At 41.2% G+C, this 16468-nt stretch overlaps 1 protein-coding gene across 2 annotated transcripts in view; it reads right to left on the bottom strand.

Annotated features, from left to right (window-relative positions):
- Nucleotides 1–4990: 4990 nt before the first annotated feature.
- The window catches only part of SLC44A1 (solute carrier family 44 (choline transporter), member 1), a 93200-nt gene continuing 81722 nt past the window's right edge, over nt 4991–16468 (bottom strand). The window contains exons 14-16 of one of the 2 annotated variants that reach the window (XM_015414576.1): nt 11258–11497; nt 10219–10296; nt 4991–5121 (exon numbers count right to left, since the gene is read on the bottom strand). In XM_015414576.1, the coding sequence (XP_015270062.1) occupies nt 5098–5121; nt 10219–10296; nt 11258–11497 (342 nt within the window). In that variant the 3' untranslated portion in view covers nt 4991–5097. Of the gene's footprint in view, nt 5122–10005; nt 10297–11257; nt 11498–16468 lie in introns of those variants that run through there. The other variant, XM_015414575.1, reaches the window with a different exon arrangement.

Here is a 16468-nt window from a genome sequence, read left to right as displayed (position 1 = left end):
CCAAGGAAGTCCCAGATTGCTAAACAGAGGCAGGCAGTGCTAAACCCCTTCTGAACGTCTGGTGCCTTGAAAACCCTATGAGGTTGCCTGAGGTTAACTGTGACCTGATGGCACTTTCTACCACCATTAACATTTGTATGGGACTGCTTACAGAAAAAGAGCACCATGGTCTGATACGTTTACCAAATGGCAATGGCATATCTGCCTTCCAGAATACTTTGTGCATCAACGTCACCTCCAAAATGACATTTGACAATCAAAATGAATGTACTTAGGAGTAATTCGTTCCACAGCATGCAGCCCCATCTGTATGCAGGAGGCCTGATTGCTTGACTGATTGATGAAAAGTATCCATAATTCAGCAGATTCTCACAAGGGCCCAAGCCACATGCAAGGTTCCCAGATAAATTAAACTCCCTTTATGTATAAAAGCGTTGCTTAAGTGGGTTTGCAGTAAACAAAGGGGCAGGAAATTGCTCTGCTTGACTTGCTCCAGTTAATTAGACAATTGGGGGGTATCAAAAGGAGTAAACACACAATGGATGAGATGACGGGAGTCACCCTGCTGAGCAGGCAGCATTGCACTGCAACGTTCAGGTCTGAATTTTCCGAATATTGCCAATTCTGGTGGTTTCCCCCCACCCCCACCCCTCAAGGGGCTTCTGATATTGAAAGCAAAGCACAAAATGAAATCTGTGTCACAGAACCAGAGAGCTGCCTGGAAACAGATGATCAGACCATCTCATCAAGATGGGGTCAGACTCCCCAATCCAGTTTTGACAAGCATTTCGCACATGTGGGGAAACTGTCACTATTTCAGGCAGCAGGTGAGGATGACATCCTCCTGCAGGGCAACTGACAGCTGGGAATGGGAGAAGAAGAGAGGGAGGCAATTTACAATCAGGGACATGGCATGAGGGAAAGGGTTACGGGGAAAACTCTCTCCCCAGGACAACAGACTTGACCCAATTCTGCTTTTAACACTTAAAAAACACAGGAAATCTGATAACTGGCCTCCTGGAAAAAGACATTCTGTTCCGGGTCTTTGCTCTGACTATTGGATAATGCCTTTTCCTCTTTTATTGCATGCTGTTGATGGTTTTGATGATTTAATGTTTGATCAGGTTTTGCCGTTAGCTGTTTTGGTAACCCAAAAGGCAGCGTACAAATGACTAAAAAAGGAAACCTCTCAAACTGGCAGATGGTTGAAATACTAAAGGCTGTGTCCCACAGATTCTGAAAAACTCTGCATGAGATAGTATACCTTCACAGTAAAAACCTGAGAGCAACGAAACAATGCAAAGATGCAGGTGCCAAGCCGCCAGTTGTTCCAGACAGAAGGAAGCACATTTATACTCCTTCCTCAACTAATGCCTTACGACATTCTGGATATTGTTTTTGACTGTATGTTGTTTGATGGGTCTTCAACCGCAATAAACTGATTGATTAAACTCCTTCCTCAACTACTGCTGTATATAGGTCACCACCATCTCTGCCAGTTTGACATCCACCATTGTACTTGAGGTGTCCAGGACTTGAACAATCAGGTAGCTTCTGGGAGCAGATGACCCCCACCCCCACCCCGGGCCATCTTCATATTTGCAGCCTAGAGGAAGCAACTGTCATAAAACTTTTTAAACACCGTGTTAAGAAACCAAATTTATTTGTAAAACGGGACCTGTATATAAAAATGCTGCACAATCAAGTTATACAAAAATACAAAAATTTTGTTTCTGATTACAATTTCCCATTGCAAATTCAAAGCATCCCTCTCTGTCCAGGGCTTCTAGAAAGCAGGGAACACGACAAGCTTGAAGAATCTGGCAAAGCAGTTGGTTTTGATGTCCTCAGAGGTGCGCTGAATCCAAGCTTCCCATCTTGACTCCTGAAACGGAGGTTGGTTCCAGTTTCTGTGGAGCAGCCACTTCAGTAACTTGCCATTTTCCTTACGTTGGAATCCTGCTTTTATGGTTTTCAACCTGCTGAGCCCAGGTTTTATTTCGTTGCCAAATCGCAGCGACTTAAGCAAACTGCACCCAAAGTCCAGTGCGGCGGCGGCAGAGCCACTGCACCTCCCTCTTCCCCCGTATTAAGGCTCCTCTTAATTCTCCTTCTAAATATTCTTACAGTAACATGTAATATATACATTAAAAGAGACTTTAAGCAGTGCTCTAGTTTAAGCCTAGACTCTGCCTTGTTCCTGCTAACACACATGCGTTCGAACTGGGATTCATGTTAACAGACCCAATGAATTGTCATGGCATTGATTTGATTTGTTTTGGTTAAGTGAAGTGGGTAGGGGGTTCAAGTGTTAGCAGGAACACAGGCTAATCTAGTTTGCTAGTCTTAAAATGTACTTCCATGACTGGTTTTCTGCGACTGATAAAGGATTCTTCTTTCTTATTTTGTATTACTTGTCCTGAATTTTATTGCAAGTAGTCTGAAACGATCAAGATGTCAGATGATTTATAAAAATGAAACTCGAAGCATTTAGTTACACGGCAAAGACCACCAATTAATGATTACAGAATGCTAGGTTTCCTTCAGCAGCAATTTTAAGGTCTGATCCTTTCCAAGGAAGCACATAATCAAAACAGCCATTTATTAAAAAAAACAAAACATTGGCGGCCATTTGGCTCTACGGCGCATCTCGACACCCATTTTTGCAACCCTTTAAGCTAAGCTTATCTAGAACAGCAGCTCTTTTCCCCAAAAAAAGATTCTCTTAAGGAGTGATCCAACCATTGAGGCATTACTTCTTTCTCTCTTTCTCCACACTTGCATTTAGTGCAATAAAGTTTAAAAATTCTGCTCTGAAATATTTAACTTTACATTAACAAAAATAGTTTTTTTAAAAAAATTGTAACAAAAAGGAATATATCGCATAAACAGATCGTGAAATTATTCTCTGCAATTACACTAGAAGCATTTACCGTTACAATAAGCCAAACAATGGAAATACTAGCATTCGTTAAGTTTCAGGAATGGAGAAAGGAATTTAACACATAATATGGACAAGTTCTTGTTGCTAGATAAAGGAAAATCACTCGCCAGTAGTACAGTTCTACAAGAGGCCTTTGAGCAATCACCTTAATGGCAGCTATGCCCTGTCAGACTTTGGTAACTTCTGGAAAGCAACATCTACCAAGCAGGCGTTTGCCATTCTGATCTCTCTATGGCTTGGGCCATATGAGTAGCAGACGTGGTAGTTAAAAATTTTGCTTCTGGGCTGTACCACTTTAGAGACTAGGTGGGAAAATACATGATTGAATGTTCCCCACATATTAAGTCCATGGGCACAGAAAACCAGATGTCAGGGAGCCGTTCGAGCCCAGCCTTCTCCTTGACCAGTGATCTGCGTTCTCCAGAAAAAAAATGAGTTGGAAACATTTCCAAGGCCGTTAATGGAGCACTGTCTGATTTAGCATGTTTTACTTGCATTTAATAAACACTTTTTAAAGTAATCTATGTTTATTTTATGTCCCAATAGCAATAAAAAGTTGGACTGAAATATTGGCTTGAGGGGGAGGGAAGTCAACCAAATATGTTTTAAATGTTATATTCAAACAAACTCAAAGGTTTCTGTCAAAATTATTTCTGTTATAGTAATATCTGTAGAAACTGAGAGCCATTATCACATAGTCCCTTACATGTTGAATGAAGAAAAACCCCCAAAGGCACTATAAACTATTGACACACTAATTTTAGCTCACTTAAAGAACTGTATATGATATGCCATGCATGGGGCTGTCTACTCATCTAATTCCAACAGAATTTAATTCTGTTACATGGAGGTAACAGGAGCACCTCTGTTTCCCTTTCTGGGAATCTGGCATTTCTTGAATTCTGTTTGGGCTCTGCCCTTGTATTGTATAATTTGCTATTAAGAAAACTAGATAGTATGGTGACCCCCTCTTTATCCAGCTTAATTCTTGAACAGTTGGAAAGCAAGAAGGGTCATAAATATTGCTTTCTGGAAGCTCCTGAAACGTTCATGGGGCATTCCAATACACCATGAGCATGAATGCACAAAGGCCACTCTTAAGAACTACTTTAGATGCTAAGACATTTCGAAAAGATGTTTACCTGCTCTTTCCTATTGAACTCCACTTATTACTGAATGTAGAATGAACACACAGCCAAGGAATGGTTCCAACAATAAAGAAAAACACAAATGACTTACAGTACTTATTTTTTTTGTATAGTTGTACAGTTTCCCACTCCAAGCATGTTTCCATGTAATCATGGATGATCAGTGATGGAATATATCCAAGGCTGAACTTCAGAAGCCTGCTATTTAGCTCCCCCCCCCCCGAAGAATTTGCGTAGTTCAAAAAGAACAACAATGTGCAACAGACAATATTGAACATGAGGAGACAAATAAAGTAACTTAGGGGGAAAGTTGCATATAAAACTCATCCTCTGATATGCCTACAGCACATCCTTCACAGATTTGGGGGCTCTCGCAATATCTAAATACCTGAGGAGTTGGTTAGTGTTTTTTAATGCATTAGGTATACATTGTCTAATGTGTTAATGAGAAAAAAATTGGATACATAGAATTTGTTGGATTCTATTAGCATCCTATAGCCAAAAAAGGGGGCAGCAAAATCCAAAATGATTAACGTATTGTTCATTCCACTTCTTTAAAAAAATGTATGAAGGATTTTTCCTCCCAGAACAGTCATTATCCATTAAGTTTTAAAGAGTTATGCTCATTAAAAATAACTGCGAGGGGAAGATACTTGACCCATTTATGCATTTCAAATCTGCATCCGTACATGATTCTTTTTAAATATTATGGAATCCTCCTCCAAATTATGAAACTTCAGTTGGATTAACAATCATAACATTGCCACAAACCACAATGATTAGTTTTAAAATGGAACAATGATAAAAGTTGCTTGTAAAAGCCACCCGTATGAAAAGAGTACATGTTTCACAAAAATAATCATTAAAAAAGTATTAAATCCCTGTTCCTTTTCTCTGATTTTGGCTGCTTTTTAAATAATATATATATAGATATATATATAGATAGCTAAGATAAGATAGATATTGTTCTGGAATGTCAATGGTTTCCATAATGGCTGACCAGCTTCAAGATGAACCTGTTCCAGAGGCCTAGAAAACAAAAGTCAGAAATAAAATTAGAAACAAGTCAAAGGAAATTAGTATTTATAGACTGATGTGCATCATAACAAACAGTACAATACAAATTTTGAAAATCTTTTTTTTTTAAAGCCAAAATTTGTAAAGAGCCACTTTTCAAAAGGTAAGTAGTTCATTTGTGCTTCTGTTCTGAAGCTAAATTAAAAGCCAAGATCTCAGGATCTACTCTGCACATTTTCAAAAGACTGGCAGTGAGATTTTGGACTCCCCCCCTCCCTTTGGACAGGAGATACTTCTGCTGTAGTCTCACACTGCTTTGCAAGGTCCCCTCCAGTCAGGCACCGAACAGGAACTTCAAACTAGGGCTTGTGGTTGTTTTGTTAACCAAAGTCTGTATTAACTGTGGTTTGTGACATCTGAATTCACAAATCAGCTGGTTGAGTAGTACTACCCCTTTTGGCTGCTTGGCCACAGAAATGATAGTAGAGACCGGGTGTTCTCCCTTCTAGGAGAAGGAGAGGTAACAAGAAGCAGACAAACTAGCATTTGTGCACAACTGGGGCTTGTTACTTTGCTCTGTCAATGGCACAAACTATGATTTAAACAAACCACCGTTTATTCTGAAGTAGGAATGCATCCTGGGCTCAAATATGGCACACTGCCTGCTTCACCACCATCATTCAAAACATCCTATTGCATGGTGGGGGGAAAAATCCTCAGTGCCCTACCCTCTCCAGTTTTCTGATTGCATAAGAAGAATGTCCCTAAAACGTCACGGGGAGTCACAGAAGGTGAAAGAGGTAACATGAATGCCAAGGTAACTTATCACTTGGTAAAGGGCCACCTGTTTTTGTGCTTTGTTCATCACAATTTGACTGTCACATGCCTGAACCAGGTATTATTTAGCACTCAAGTCAGACTGCTGGAGAAACTGCTAAAAGTCAAGACAGCAACACACACTTAACAAAGCAGATAAAACTGAAGAGGTGTAAAGCCATAATCAGCCTGGTTCCATGCAAAGTCTGCTTATGCAGTATAGAGGCAGCTGCAGAAAGCCTGTATTTTCAACTGCTATGGAGTGGATTCAGATTACAAAGATCCCCCCCCCCAATGATTTCCCCCCTTGTTGCATGGTGACTATCATATGAATATACTGACCAGAAAATCTGTTCTTGGCAGGGCTGTTATGTTATTACTAATTTGTTGTTGTTGTTTAAAGCCAGGATAAAAACTAAGATTATATCCTACTAACTTTTCCCCTGGAGAAGAAGAGAGGAGGGTCCCCTTTTGATAACTGAAAAGACTGTGCTGGGAATCCTTATGGACAAAAGCCAACTGGGTGAGATTGAATAGAAAAGCTGATAGGATCCAACCCATGGATGTCAAAATATACAGCCCATGGGCCAGAACCGGCCCCTGCAGGGCTCCTATACGGCCTGCAAGCAACTGGCTCTCCTCTGCTTCCTGCATCACAGCTCACTTTTGCCCAGATGTCTCCTCTCCTGCTCCCTGCTTCTCAGAGGAGAAAAAGAAAGCCAAGCTGTGGGGGGGGAGGGAGGGGAGAGAAAGAGAGAGAGAGAGAGAGAGAGTGAGTGTGTCCTGTGGCACCTTTAAGACCATTTTATTACAGGTATAAGCTTTCGTGTGTGTGTGTGTGTGTGCACACTTCTTCAGAGGGAGGAAGGGGGAGTGAAAGAGCCACAGAGAGATCCCCCTTTCCAGTTCTAACAGACGGGGGTGGGGGACCTAACAGCACAGCTTGCAAAATTTATTAGTGGAAGGGAGCAAGAGTCCAGTAGCACCTTAACAATTAAAAAAACTTGTGGCAGGACATGAGCTTTCATGAGTTACTGCTCACTTCTTCAGATACAGCTAGAATATGAGTCCATATGTCTTTATATCTTGGAGAGAGAAGTGATTTCAGATACCAAATGAAACAATAACAAGCATTGGTAATGAGAGAAGAAACCTAGGTCTCAATTTAGTCCAGGAGGATGCATTGTCTTGAGCTTCATCATCAGTTGCAGTCTTTCTTCAGCACTCTTTCTTTCTAATCTTTTGTAAGAGAACTGCTACTCTTAGGTCAGCAACTGAATGTTCTGGAAGGTTAAAATATCCCCCCACTTGTTTTTGAACACTCTGGTTTCTAATAGCTGTAGAAAGAGTAAGAGTATAGTAACACCTTAAAGACTAACAACATATGTGGTAGGGTATGAGCTTTCATGAGTTCCTGCTCACTTCTTTAGATTTATTTCCATTTATTCTTTACATCCTCCTGGACTGAGTCCTCCTGGACCAAACTGAGAACTAGTTTCCTTTCTCATTACCAGTGCTAATATCTCCACGTCTACTACCCCTCTACATATCACACCTAATCCAATCAAGCCTGCTACTGCTATTCAGCATATGAAATCATCTTTATAAAGTTTATATCTTTGGTACCTCATGTTACATTTTATGGCACACATGGCCCGGCCCAACAATGTGACACTTATGTCAGTCCTGACCCTTGTAACAAATGAGTTCAACACTTCTGATCCAACCCTTAGATTTTACCATGTTGGGAAAACCTAATCAGTCCTACTTTACCATTATCAAAGCTGTGTTGTTACACGAAGACTGCATGAGATCACACAGAGTTAAGTTGTGGCGTCAAACTACAACTATCATGTCCACCCAGAGAAATTCAGCATAAGGCAGGAACGTAAGTAGTGTTCTCCTGCATCAGGCCAAAGATCCATCTAGTTAAGCATTGTTTCCAACTCAGCCAGATATTTCTCTCAAAAACTCACAGGGGCAGATCAATGATAACCATTCCCTATTGTTTGCCCCCCAACTTCAAGTAGTTTACAGCCTCTGTTCAAAGAAGACCCATTAATTACTAGTAGCCCTGACAGACATATGCACAAAATTATTTAATCCTAGACCACTTCTTCTAGTGGTTGTTATACCATTCTATAGCAATGTGTTAATTAGACATTAAACAGAGCAGCACTGCTTTTGTCTGGGACCTACTGCCAAATGGCTTTATTGGATAGTCAACTCCTAATGTTTGGAGATAGAATCCATATTATTGCTAGGTTTACAATAATTGGTGCTAATGTTACCCTCTCTTTTGAGTATTAATTAGTGGTTGCCCTAGCATTGCTATCTGATTAGTTCATTTCCCCAGACATGTCAATCACATACAAGCACGATGAGTAATGTATTGTAATTCTTTGAACATGTTATAACGTTGTACATACTCAGGAACTATTTACAGGATGTGAATGTAATTGGAAGATTAATTGTTCACTGTTTGAAGTGTTAAAATTGTTAAAAATTGAAAAAAATAAAAAAACATTAAAAAAAAGTTATGCTGTAGGCATTTCTATGTTTATGCTTCCCCAGACATGTCAATCACATACAAGCACTTATCAGTTACGCTGTTAGCATTTCTATGTTTATGCAGCTAGCTTTCCCTCTCCAGCTCCGCAAATATCATGAACCTTCAGGTGCTATCATGTTAAAATCATTTTAAAGATCCAAGGAAAGCATATTCTCATTAATACTGAGAATCAGAACAAGATCAGCTTTCATGTTATTTGTAATGGCTTGTTGTTTTAAACTGAACATTATGTGTGTATACGTGCATTGTGTGCATGTGTATTTTATGAGCTAATGAACAAATGCAGTTACTTCTCTTGCCTTTTCCCATTTCTCACCCCTTGATGACTCTGTGATTAGTTTGTTGAGAGTTGACACTAGCAATGCAAAACTCCCATTTGTGATGGTTTGTTCACACATGGAAGTCACCACTGGACAATGCTGTCAAGTGATGAACTTGCATGCATGACCTGCCTCTAAATCAATGGGAGAAGAGCCATAGTTTTGTGGGGAAATCTCTAGTGTATAATCTGCTCTTCTAGCCTCTAGTAAAGTTTGCCCCCTGCACAAAGGAGATCATCAGAGCTGTAGCAGCCAACATGCATGAGTTCTCTTGTATAGGATTTTCATGCCAGATCAATTTCTGTGACTGTGGATATTTGCTCCATATGTTAAGATGGGGGGGGGGGAGAGAACAGGAAAACATCTGCAAGTTGCAGCTTCAGTCACACTATGAAATAATAATAAGATCTCATTTTCTTGTATTGATTCCTGGTCTTCTCTTGTCCCCAGGAATTTGAAGTTATTAAATTGCATATTAAAAATAAAGCACAGAGGTGCCTGAAACTGAGGGAGCCCAAATTACAAACTTCTCTGGTAGATGCAATGTTAAGACACAAAAAGAATAATTGCCGAGAGGGAGAGAGAGAGAGGGAGAGAGAGAGAGAGAGAGAACAACAAATATAACTGATAACATTAGCAGGTTGAAAGGAGTAACTGTATCCACTTCCTCAGTGGCCTGTGGAAGGGGGGACTTGGGAATTATCTATTAAGTTTCAAAAACTGGCTAAATCAAAATAAATTAAACAGGAAAGCAATGTGGACTAGAGCCACTCCCAACAGCACTCATGAACTCTCCCAACTAGACAGAGCAGTGGACAGAGGAGGTTACTAACATGCTGGCATATATACATATCTGCCACTTTTGGTGTGGCAAGTTATAACTTCTACCTGCAGCAACTGTGCCATCGACTAATAACCTAGCATTAGTCCACATTTACTGTTCTTTTGCTAAGAAATGTGTCATGCCCTGAGGCACATCTGCCCCAGCACCACAGTGAAAAGAGACCATAGAAAAATACTTCTGGGCACTTGGGTTACTCGTGTCTGACATTTTAAGTCCTTCCAGACGTTCATTGCTTTCCCCCTCTATGTATATAGTTGCTAGAGATTGTGAGTATTAAGAAACAACACTGCTGAGGTTCTCAGAGGTTACAAAAACATAGTAGAAGTAGGAAGATACAGTTCCTTTCAGCTTACTTTTATGGGAGAAGGTCTCAGGTGTGACAAAAACGCTGCCATCCAGGTGACAGGCAAGCTCACAAACAGAAAAAGCAGAATATCCTGAGTGACACAAACAACAAAGACTTCTCCTGAACAAGCACAGTCAGTGAAGAGAGAGAGGTAGAGGAAGTACAGGTGAAACTCTTGGAAGACAGCCACCACCTCTTCCCTTGGACCTACCATTGGTTTCAGCTCTCTGACATCAGCCCCACCTCCCCTGCCTTCTTTCATTGCTTTTCTGCTGTTCTCCACAAACTCCTGCAAGACAAGAGGGAAAAGGTACTCCATCATAGGCAATCTCTGGGACACACTGGTGTGGTAGCTGAAAGGCTGAGACAGCAATCCTAAATGCTCTTGCAAGGGAGCAGTGACTCTAGTGGGACTGAACTTCAGGGAAAACTGCTGAGGACAGCAGTATGAGCTATGAATCACAAAGAACTTGGTTTGCATTTTGCCTCTACAAGCTGGTCTTCAGACAGCAATCTCCTCTTGGCCTCATACCCCCACCTGCAATAGGAGGGTAGGGACCTATTTTTCAGGGTTCTGAATCCCCCCTTTTTTCCTGAATCCCTTAACATTTCTATGGTGCTTTCAGTGTTATCATCACTATTGGTGCTATTGCCAAATGTATTCTAAGAAACCACCCCTTCTGTTTCAATGTTCCCCATTAAAATTCCCCCCAAGTTTGCTTACTGTGACATTCCCAAATGAGCAAATTCTGAGGTGGAACAGCAGAAAGTGATACTCTAAAGCTAGAGACTCCCTGGAGTTTCCATGACTTGATGAAAACGCTGTCCTGCTTCTTTTGAAGAGTAAAATTAGAACCAGAAAGTAACTTGCCTCTTCAGCAATGCAGGAACTTGCCTCTTCAGCAAAAATTGAGACACATCCCCCCAAACAGTGTTTTCATGGTTCTCAGCCATGGAAGCCAACAATTTTATTTATTTAAAACATTTGTTAGCCACCTCCCTTCCTTCTGGAGTTCAAGGCAGCTTACATTAGTAGATAAAATACATAAAATACATAATTGGGAAGCGTTCAAGCATCTTCCCGTATGCTGTCTAACACAACAAAATGGCCTCCAAAACACTCACAAACAGGAACAGCAGTCTTCATTGTAAACAAGTACTGCTGCTCCAAGTTTTTGATAATTCATGATTCCCCAGATCCAGACAATGTATAGGCACAGACATTTTTTTTTAAAAAAAGAAGGACTTACCATGAGCACCTTATCCATGTAGAACTCCTTCCCAGGACTGCCATCATTATATTTCATGTCAATGGCAAAACATAAGAAGAGGACGTCCACAACCATTTCATAAATGGACAGGAAGCAGTGAGCCACCAGGAATGCAAACAGGCAGACGATGACGAGCGGCAGCACCCACACGGTGTAGTCCTCCTGCTGGTAGTTCAGCAGCATGATCCCTGCCAGGCCTGTGCTGCATACTATTAGTACCTAACAAGCAAAGAGAGCAGACACAGCAGTGACTGCCAAAGGCCTCTTCGGTCCCAGGATTCAGCTGCGCAGATATCAGGAACTCCAGCATAAGCTGCTCAAATTGACAACTCTCCCCATCATTTAATTAATTTAATCAGACAACAATTTCAACCAAACTGATTTATGCACTTTTTAGTGGCCACAGCTGTAGATTTGGCTCAGGAAAGGGAAGATTTAACACTGGTTTAAAAAACCTGGTTTACCAATACTTCTTTACACAGAGAGTGATTAAAATGTGGAATTTACTGCCAGAGGACGTAGTGATGGCTACAAGCACAGAGCGCTTTAGAAGGGGATTAGACAGATTCATGGAAGACAAGTCTATCTGTAGTTATTAGCCATGGTAACTAAAGGGAACCTCCACACATTCAGAGGAAAGATTCATGTTGGTCTGAAGCAGCAGAACAAAGTTTGAGTCTAGTGACACCTTTTAAGACCAACAAATTTATAAGGTTTCGTGTGCAAGCACACTTCTTCAGATACAGTGAAACAGAATTTCCTCAACAATTACATATAGGGACAGAGAGAGGGGGGGTGAGTGGCCAGAAAGGGCTAGTTAGAGTCAAGGTGCATAAATAACTGAGTGATTATAGCGGAGATTGGATTAAGGCAGTTTGTCCTGTGTAGAGAACTAAAGGGCATTGTTGGCATTTAATGGCATATACTGTGTTAGAAGACAAGCAGGTGGAATAAGCCTAAGACTTTCTCAAACAACTCCTCACCCCACAATAATACAACTTCTAATATGAACATGGACACTGGTACCAGAGCTTGCAATAAACCCAGATGACAACTTTGCTGCCACATACATCCAGACAACTCAGTCACTGGACCTAACATCATCAACTACACCATCTCAGACTTATTCACATGCTCATCTTCTAACACTGTATATGCCCTTAAATGCAAACAATGCCCTTCAGTTCTCCACATAAGGCAAACAGGCCAAAGGATAAATGGACACACATCTGACATCGAGAGTCACAAGACTGAGAAACCTGTAGGAGAACATTCCAACCTCCTAAGACACTCAATGGGGGACCTCAAACAGACGGGAATGGAAGAGTGCTGATTTACAAATCATTACAACACTCAGGACAGTGGAACCCCCAGGGCTTAACAGAGACTGTGATGATACCTCTCTCTTAATGTTGTGTAGTTAGGTGTGATGTAGTTTTAAATTTCTTGTTGTTTCTTCCTCTCAAAGTATCTATCGCTGCCACCAGGAATTTAATTCCGGTCTTTAATTAACCTTTCCCACAGTACTGTGCCCAAGCTCTAAGGCTCCTTCATTGGACTACGTCAGGGGTGACCAAACGGCAGCTCGGGAGCCACATGTGGCTCTTTCACACATATTGTACAGCTCCCGGCAAGGTGGCTGAGGAAGTGAAGGGAAGGCAGGCCTCCCCGACTGGTCTTCCCCTCCCCAGCCAGGGTTCCATCCCTGGGTAGGCTTGAGGTGTGTGTGGGGGGAACAGAGAAAGAAAGCAACTTTAAACGTGTTCTCAAAAGCGCACACACCCCCAGCCGGCTTAGAGAAAGTCTCTTTAAATATTATCAATATCTGTTTTTACCCCTTTTGTTTTTGTTTCTGGCAGTCTAATTTAATGTTAATGAAAAGCATATTTGCATATTTTCCAATAAAAACGTGTGTAATATTTGTTCATGACTTGCCGCTCTCAGACATCTGATGTTTCTTCTGTGTGGCTCTTACGTTAAGCGGGTTTGGCCACCCCTGGGCTATGTGGTTCTGAAATAAGACTCTGGGTTAACAATAAGCAAGATAAAACTTTATTGGTAAAAGAAGCGTATTGGTTACAAGATGTTTTGTTAAGTTGCTTAGTAAAATCTTTCACTTTTTACCCAGATCTCTGTCAGCTTTCCCCCCCTCACACTCTTATAATACTCTGACAATATTAGATTTTGTCTAAATTGCCCCCAAGTATATTTTCTTATTCCTTTAGAATTTTAATGCCTTTCACAGCGTGTCTATATGATTCTAATGAGAAGACTGCTTCTCAGACTCTGTAGATTGACCACAACTGACAGCTACTGCCTGCTGACTTCAGACTTCAAACTTCTGACTCAACACTGTGCCTTCTCTCTCTCTCTCTACATACACACACACACACCACACACCTCCTAGCTCCACCCACACACTCTCAGTCACCAACCAATCACCTCACTCAGTCATCTCCCTCTTTCACCCCCCTTGTTCTTCTGACACTTACCAACCATTTTAAAGGAACATACATTTATAACTTGAAATCATTACAGAGATATTGGTTTCTCATCTCACTACACATGCTAAGTCACTCTAGTTCTTACATATACCCAGAATTTAAACTTTGTTGGTCTTAAAGGTGCCACTGGACTCAAATTTGGTTCTCACATCTGTTGTTAACTCCTTTATTATCTGTATGCCAATCTGCTGCTATTTACATGCCTTACCAAATGTATTATTCCAATCTTAGCTGTATTTATTGCTCAGTTACTTATGCATCTTGACTCTAATTAGAACCTCCCTGGCAACTAACCTTCCCTACCTATATGTAACATTTGAGGACATCTGTTTCAGTTTATCTGAGAGCCAGTTTGGTGTAGTGGTTAAGTGTGCGGACTCTAATCTGGGAGAACCGGGTTTGATTCCCCACTCCTCCACCTGCACCTGCTGATGTGACCTTGGGTCAGTCGCAAGCTCTGGCACAGCTGTCCTTGAAAAAGAGCAGTTTGTGTCAGAGCTCTCTCAGCCCCACCCACCTCACAGGGTGTCTGTCGTGGGGAGGGGAAGGGAAAGGAGTTTGTAAGCCGCTCTGAGACTCCCAAGTGAAGGGCGGGGTATAAATCCAATCTCCTCTTCTTCTTCTTCTTCATCTGAAGGAGTGTGCATCTACACATGCTAAGTCTCTCAGTTCTTGCTTATACCTACCCAGAACTGAACCTTCTTGGTCTTGGAGGTGCCACTGGACTCAAACTTGGTTCTCACATCTGTGTGTTAACTCTTGTATTTGTATGCTAATTTACTACCATCCACAGATCTTACCAAGCACCTTAATATAATCTCAGCTATATTATCTATTTATTGTATGGCAAAGTTACACACAGGAAGTATATAATAATATAAAATATGTAAGCAAGTTGGTAAAACAGTTATGCAGACTCAGTCGCAGCTGGAAGGAGTTCAAAGAGCTCTGTCACATCACCCTGGAAAGCACAATGTTCATATTCCTGTGACAGATAGAAATTAGTTTGGTGGGCTGCACCACAATTGCATTCGGGTCCTGGTATTTTGCCCCATTTAAACACCATGTCTGCACAACTGACAATGCCTGTTTGTATTCTATTAGCTGTCTTCCATACTTCACGTGGCAAATCAAATCCTCAGCTGTAGTTGCCCAGTTACTTATGCATCTTGACTCTGACTAGCCCTTCCTGGCAACTAACATCCCCCCCCACTAACACCCCCTACCCTCTCTCTACCTCTCATATGTAATGGTTGAGGAAATTCTGTTTCACTGTATCTGAAGAAGTGTGATTGCACACGAAAGCTTATACCTTGAATAAAACGTTGTTGGTCTTAAAGGTGCCACTGGAGTCAGACTTTGTTCTACATGCAGAGGAAGTAAGCCTCTAGATATCAATGCAAGGAGGCAACCATTAGGGAAGCCCCTATGCCCTGTTGTTGACTATCCACAGTAACTGGTTGGCCACTATGTGTGAAACAGAATGCTAGACTAAATGGACCACTGTTCTGATCCAGCAGGGCTCTTCTTATGTTCTTGAGTGAGCAACAAACTGCAGGTTGTTAGGCTGCCCAATTTGAACTTCACAACCAAACGTGATTAACTCTTAACCAGGAAGTCTGATCTCAGCCATGGCATGCAAGGGGAGGGGGGAAGGAACACGTGAGCCTAAAGACTTCCCGGGCTTACCAGGAACAAGCTGCAATTTGTTTGAAACATCTCAATGCAGCCAGAAAGAATCAGTCATTGTTTTACATGCAAGTAAAAATTATGACAATTTTTCTAATCAAGCAAACTATATTTCAATTCATTACAGTGGTAAGGCCACACTGAAAGCCAGCTAAAATTGCTGTGAGGGCCAAATCCAGCCTTAGACTGCCAAGTATTCCTATCCTAGAGTAGAGCAACTTGGGGGGGGGGGGGGAGAATACTGGCACAATATAAGTAATCTGGATGCACAGAGAAAACTCCAGATGTATTTTCGTCTTTTTCCTCTTTAATGAGAGGAGAATACGCTCAGCATTTTCAATGTGCCATCCAAATTGTACAGAAATCATCAGTAATATATACCAGCCTCTATTAGTGTTCTATTTGTTGAACCATTTGTTTCCAAATACTAATGCTGTTCTATTTTCTAACGGTGTAAACCCAAACAGAGTTACAACTCTATGTTCACTGAAGTTAGTGGGATCAGAAACCTCCACGGGAGGTCTGATTGAGTAACTGCGCAGTAGTTTGCCCCAGGGCAAACAGCCACGCTTCTCCCCTGCAGTTTCCTGCCCGTGTGACCGGGGCCTCTATTAATTTTCTATCTGTTGAACCATTTGTTTCCAAATACTAATGCTGTTCTATTTTCTAACGGTGTAAACCCAAACAGAGTTACAACTCTATGTTCACTGAAGTTAGTGGGCTCAGAAGTGTGTTAAGTCTGCCTAGGACTGCCCTGTAAATCATCATCTGGAGGTACTGCAGTCAAGTAGTTCCCTCCTATTTGTACAAGGAAATTGACTCCGTAATTCTGCTTTTGCAGAGGTTCATGTTTTAGAACAGTAATAAGTGATTGCACCGTTTTTTGCAGATAAGTTCTTTTAGAAATAGTTTTATGGAAAAAACCCATTTCCAATGGGTTTTTCAAGTGTGAATCTGCTTTTTATAAGCATCACAAGTAAAAACAGATCCTTTTATC

Source organism: Gekko japonicus, unplaced genomic scaffold (genome assembly GCF_001447785.1).
Source record: "Gekko japonicus isolate JY-2015 unplaced genomic scaffold, Gekko_japonicus_V1.1 scaffold656, whole genome shotgun sequence".
NCBI classification, from domain to species: Eukaryota; Metazoa; Chordata; class Lepidosauria; order Squamata; family Gekkonidae; genus Gekko; species Gekko japonicus.
Note: the sequence above shows the minus strand (reverse complement) of the source record. Positions and strands in the feature narration are given on the sequence as shown.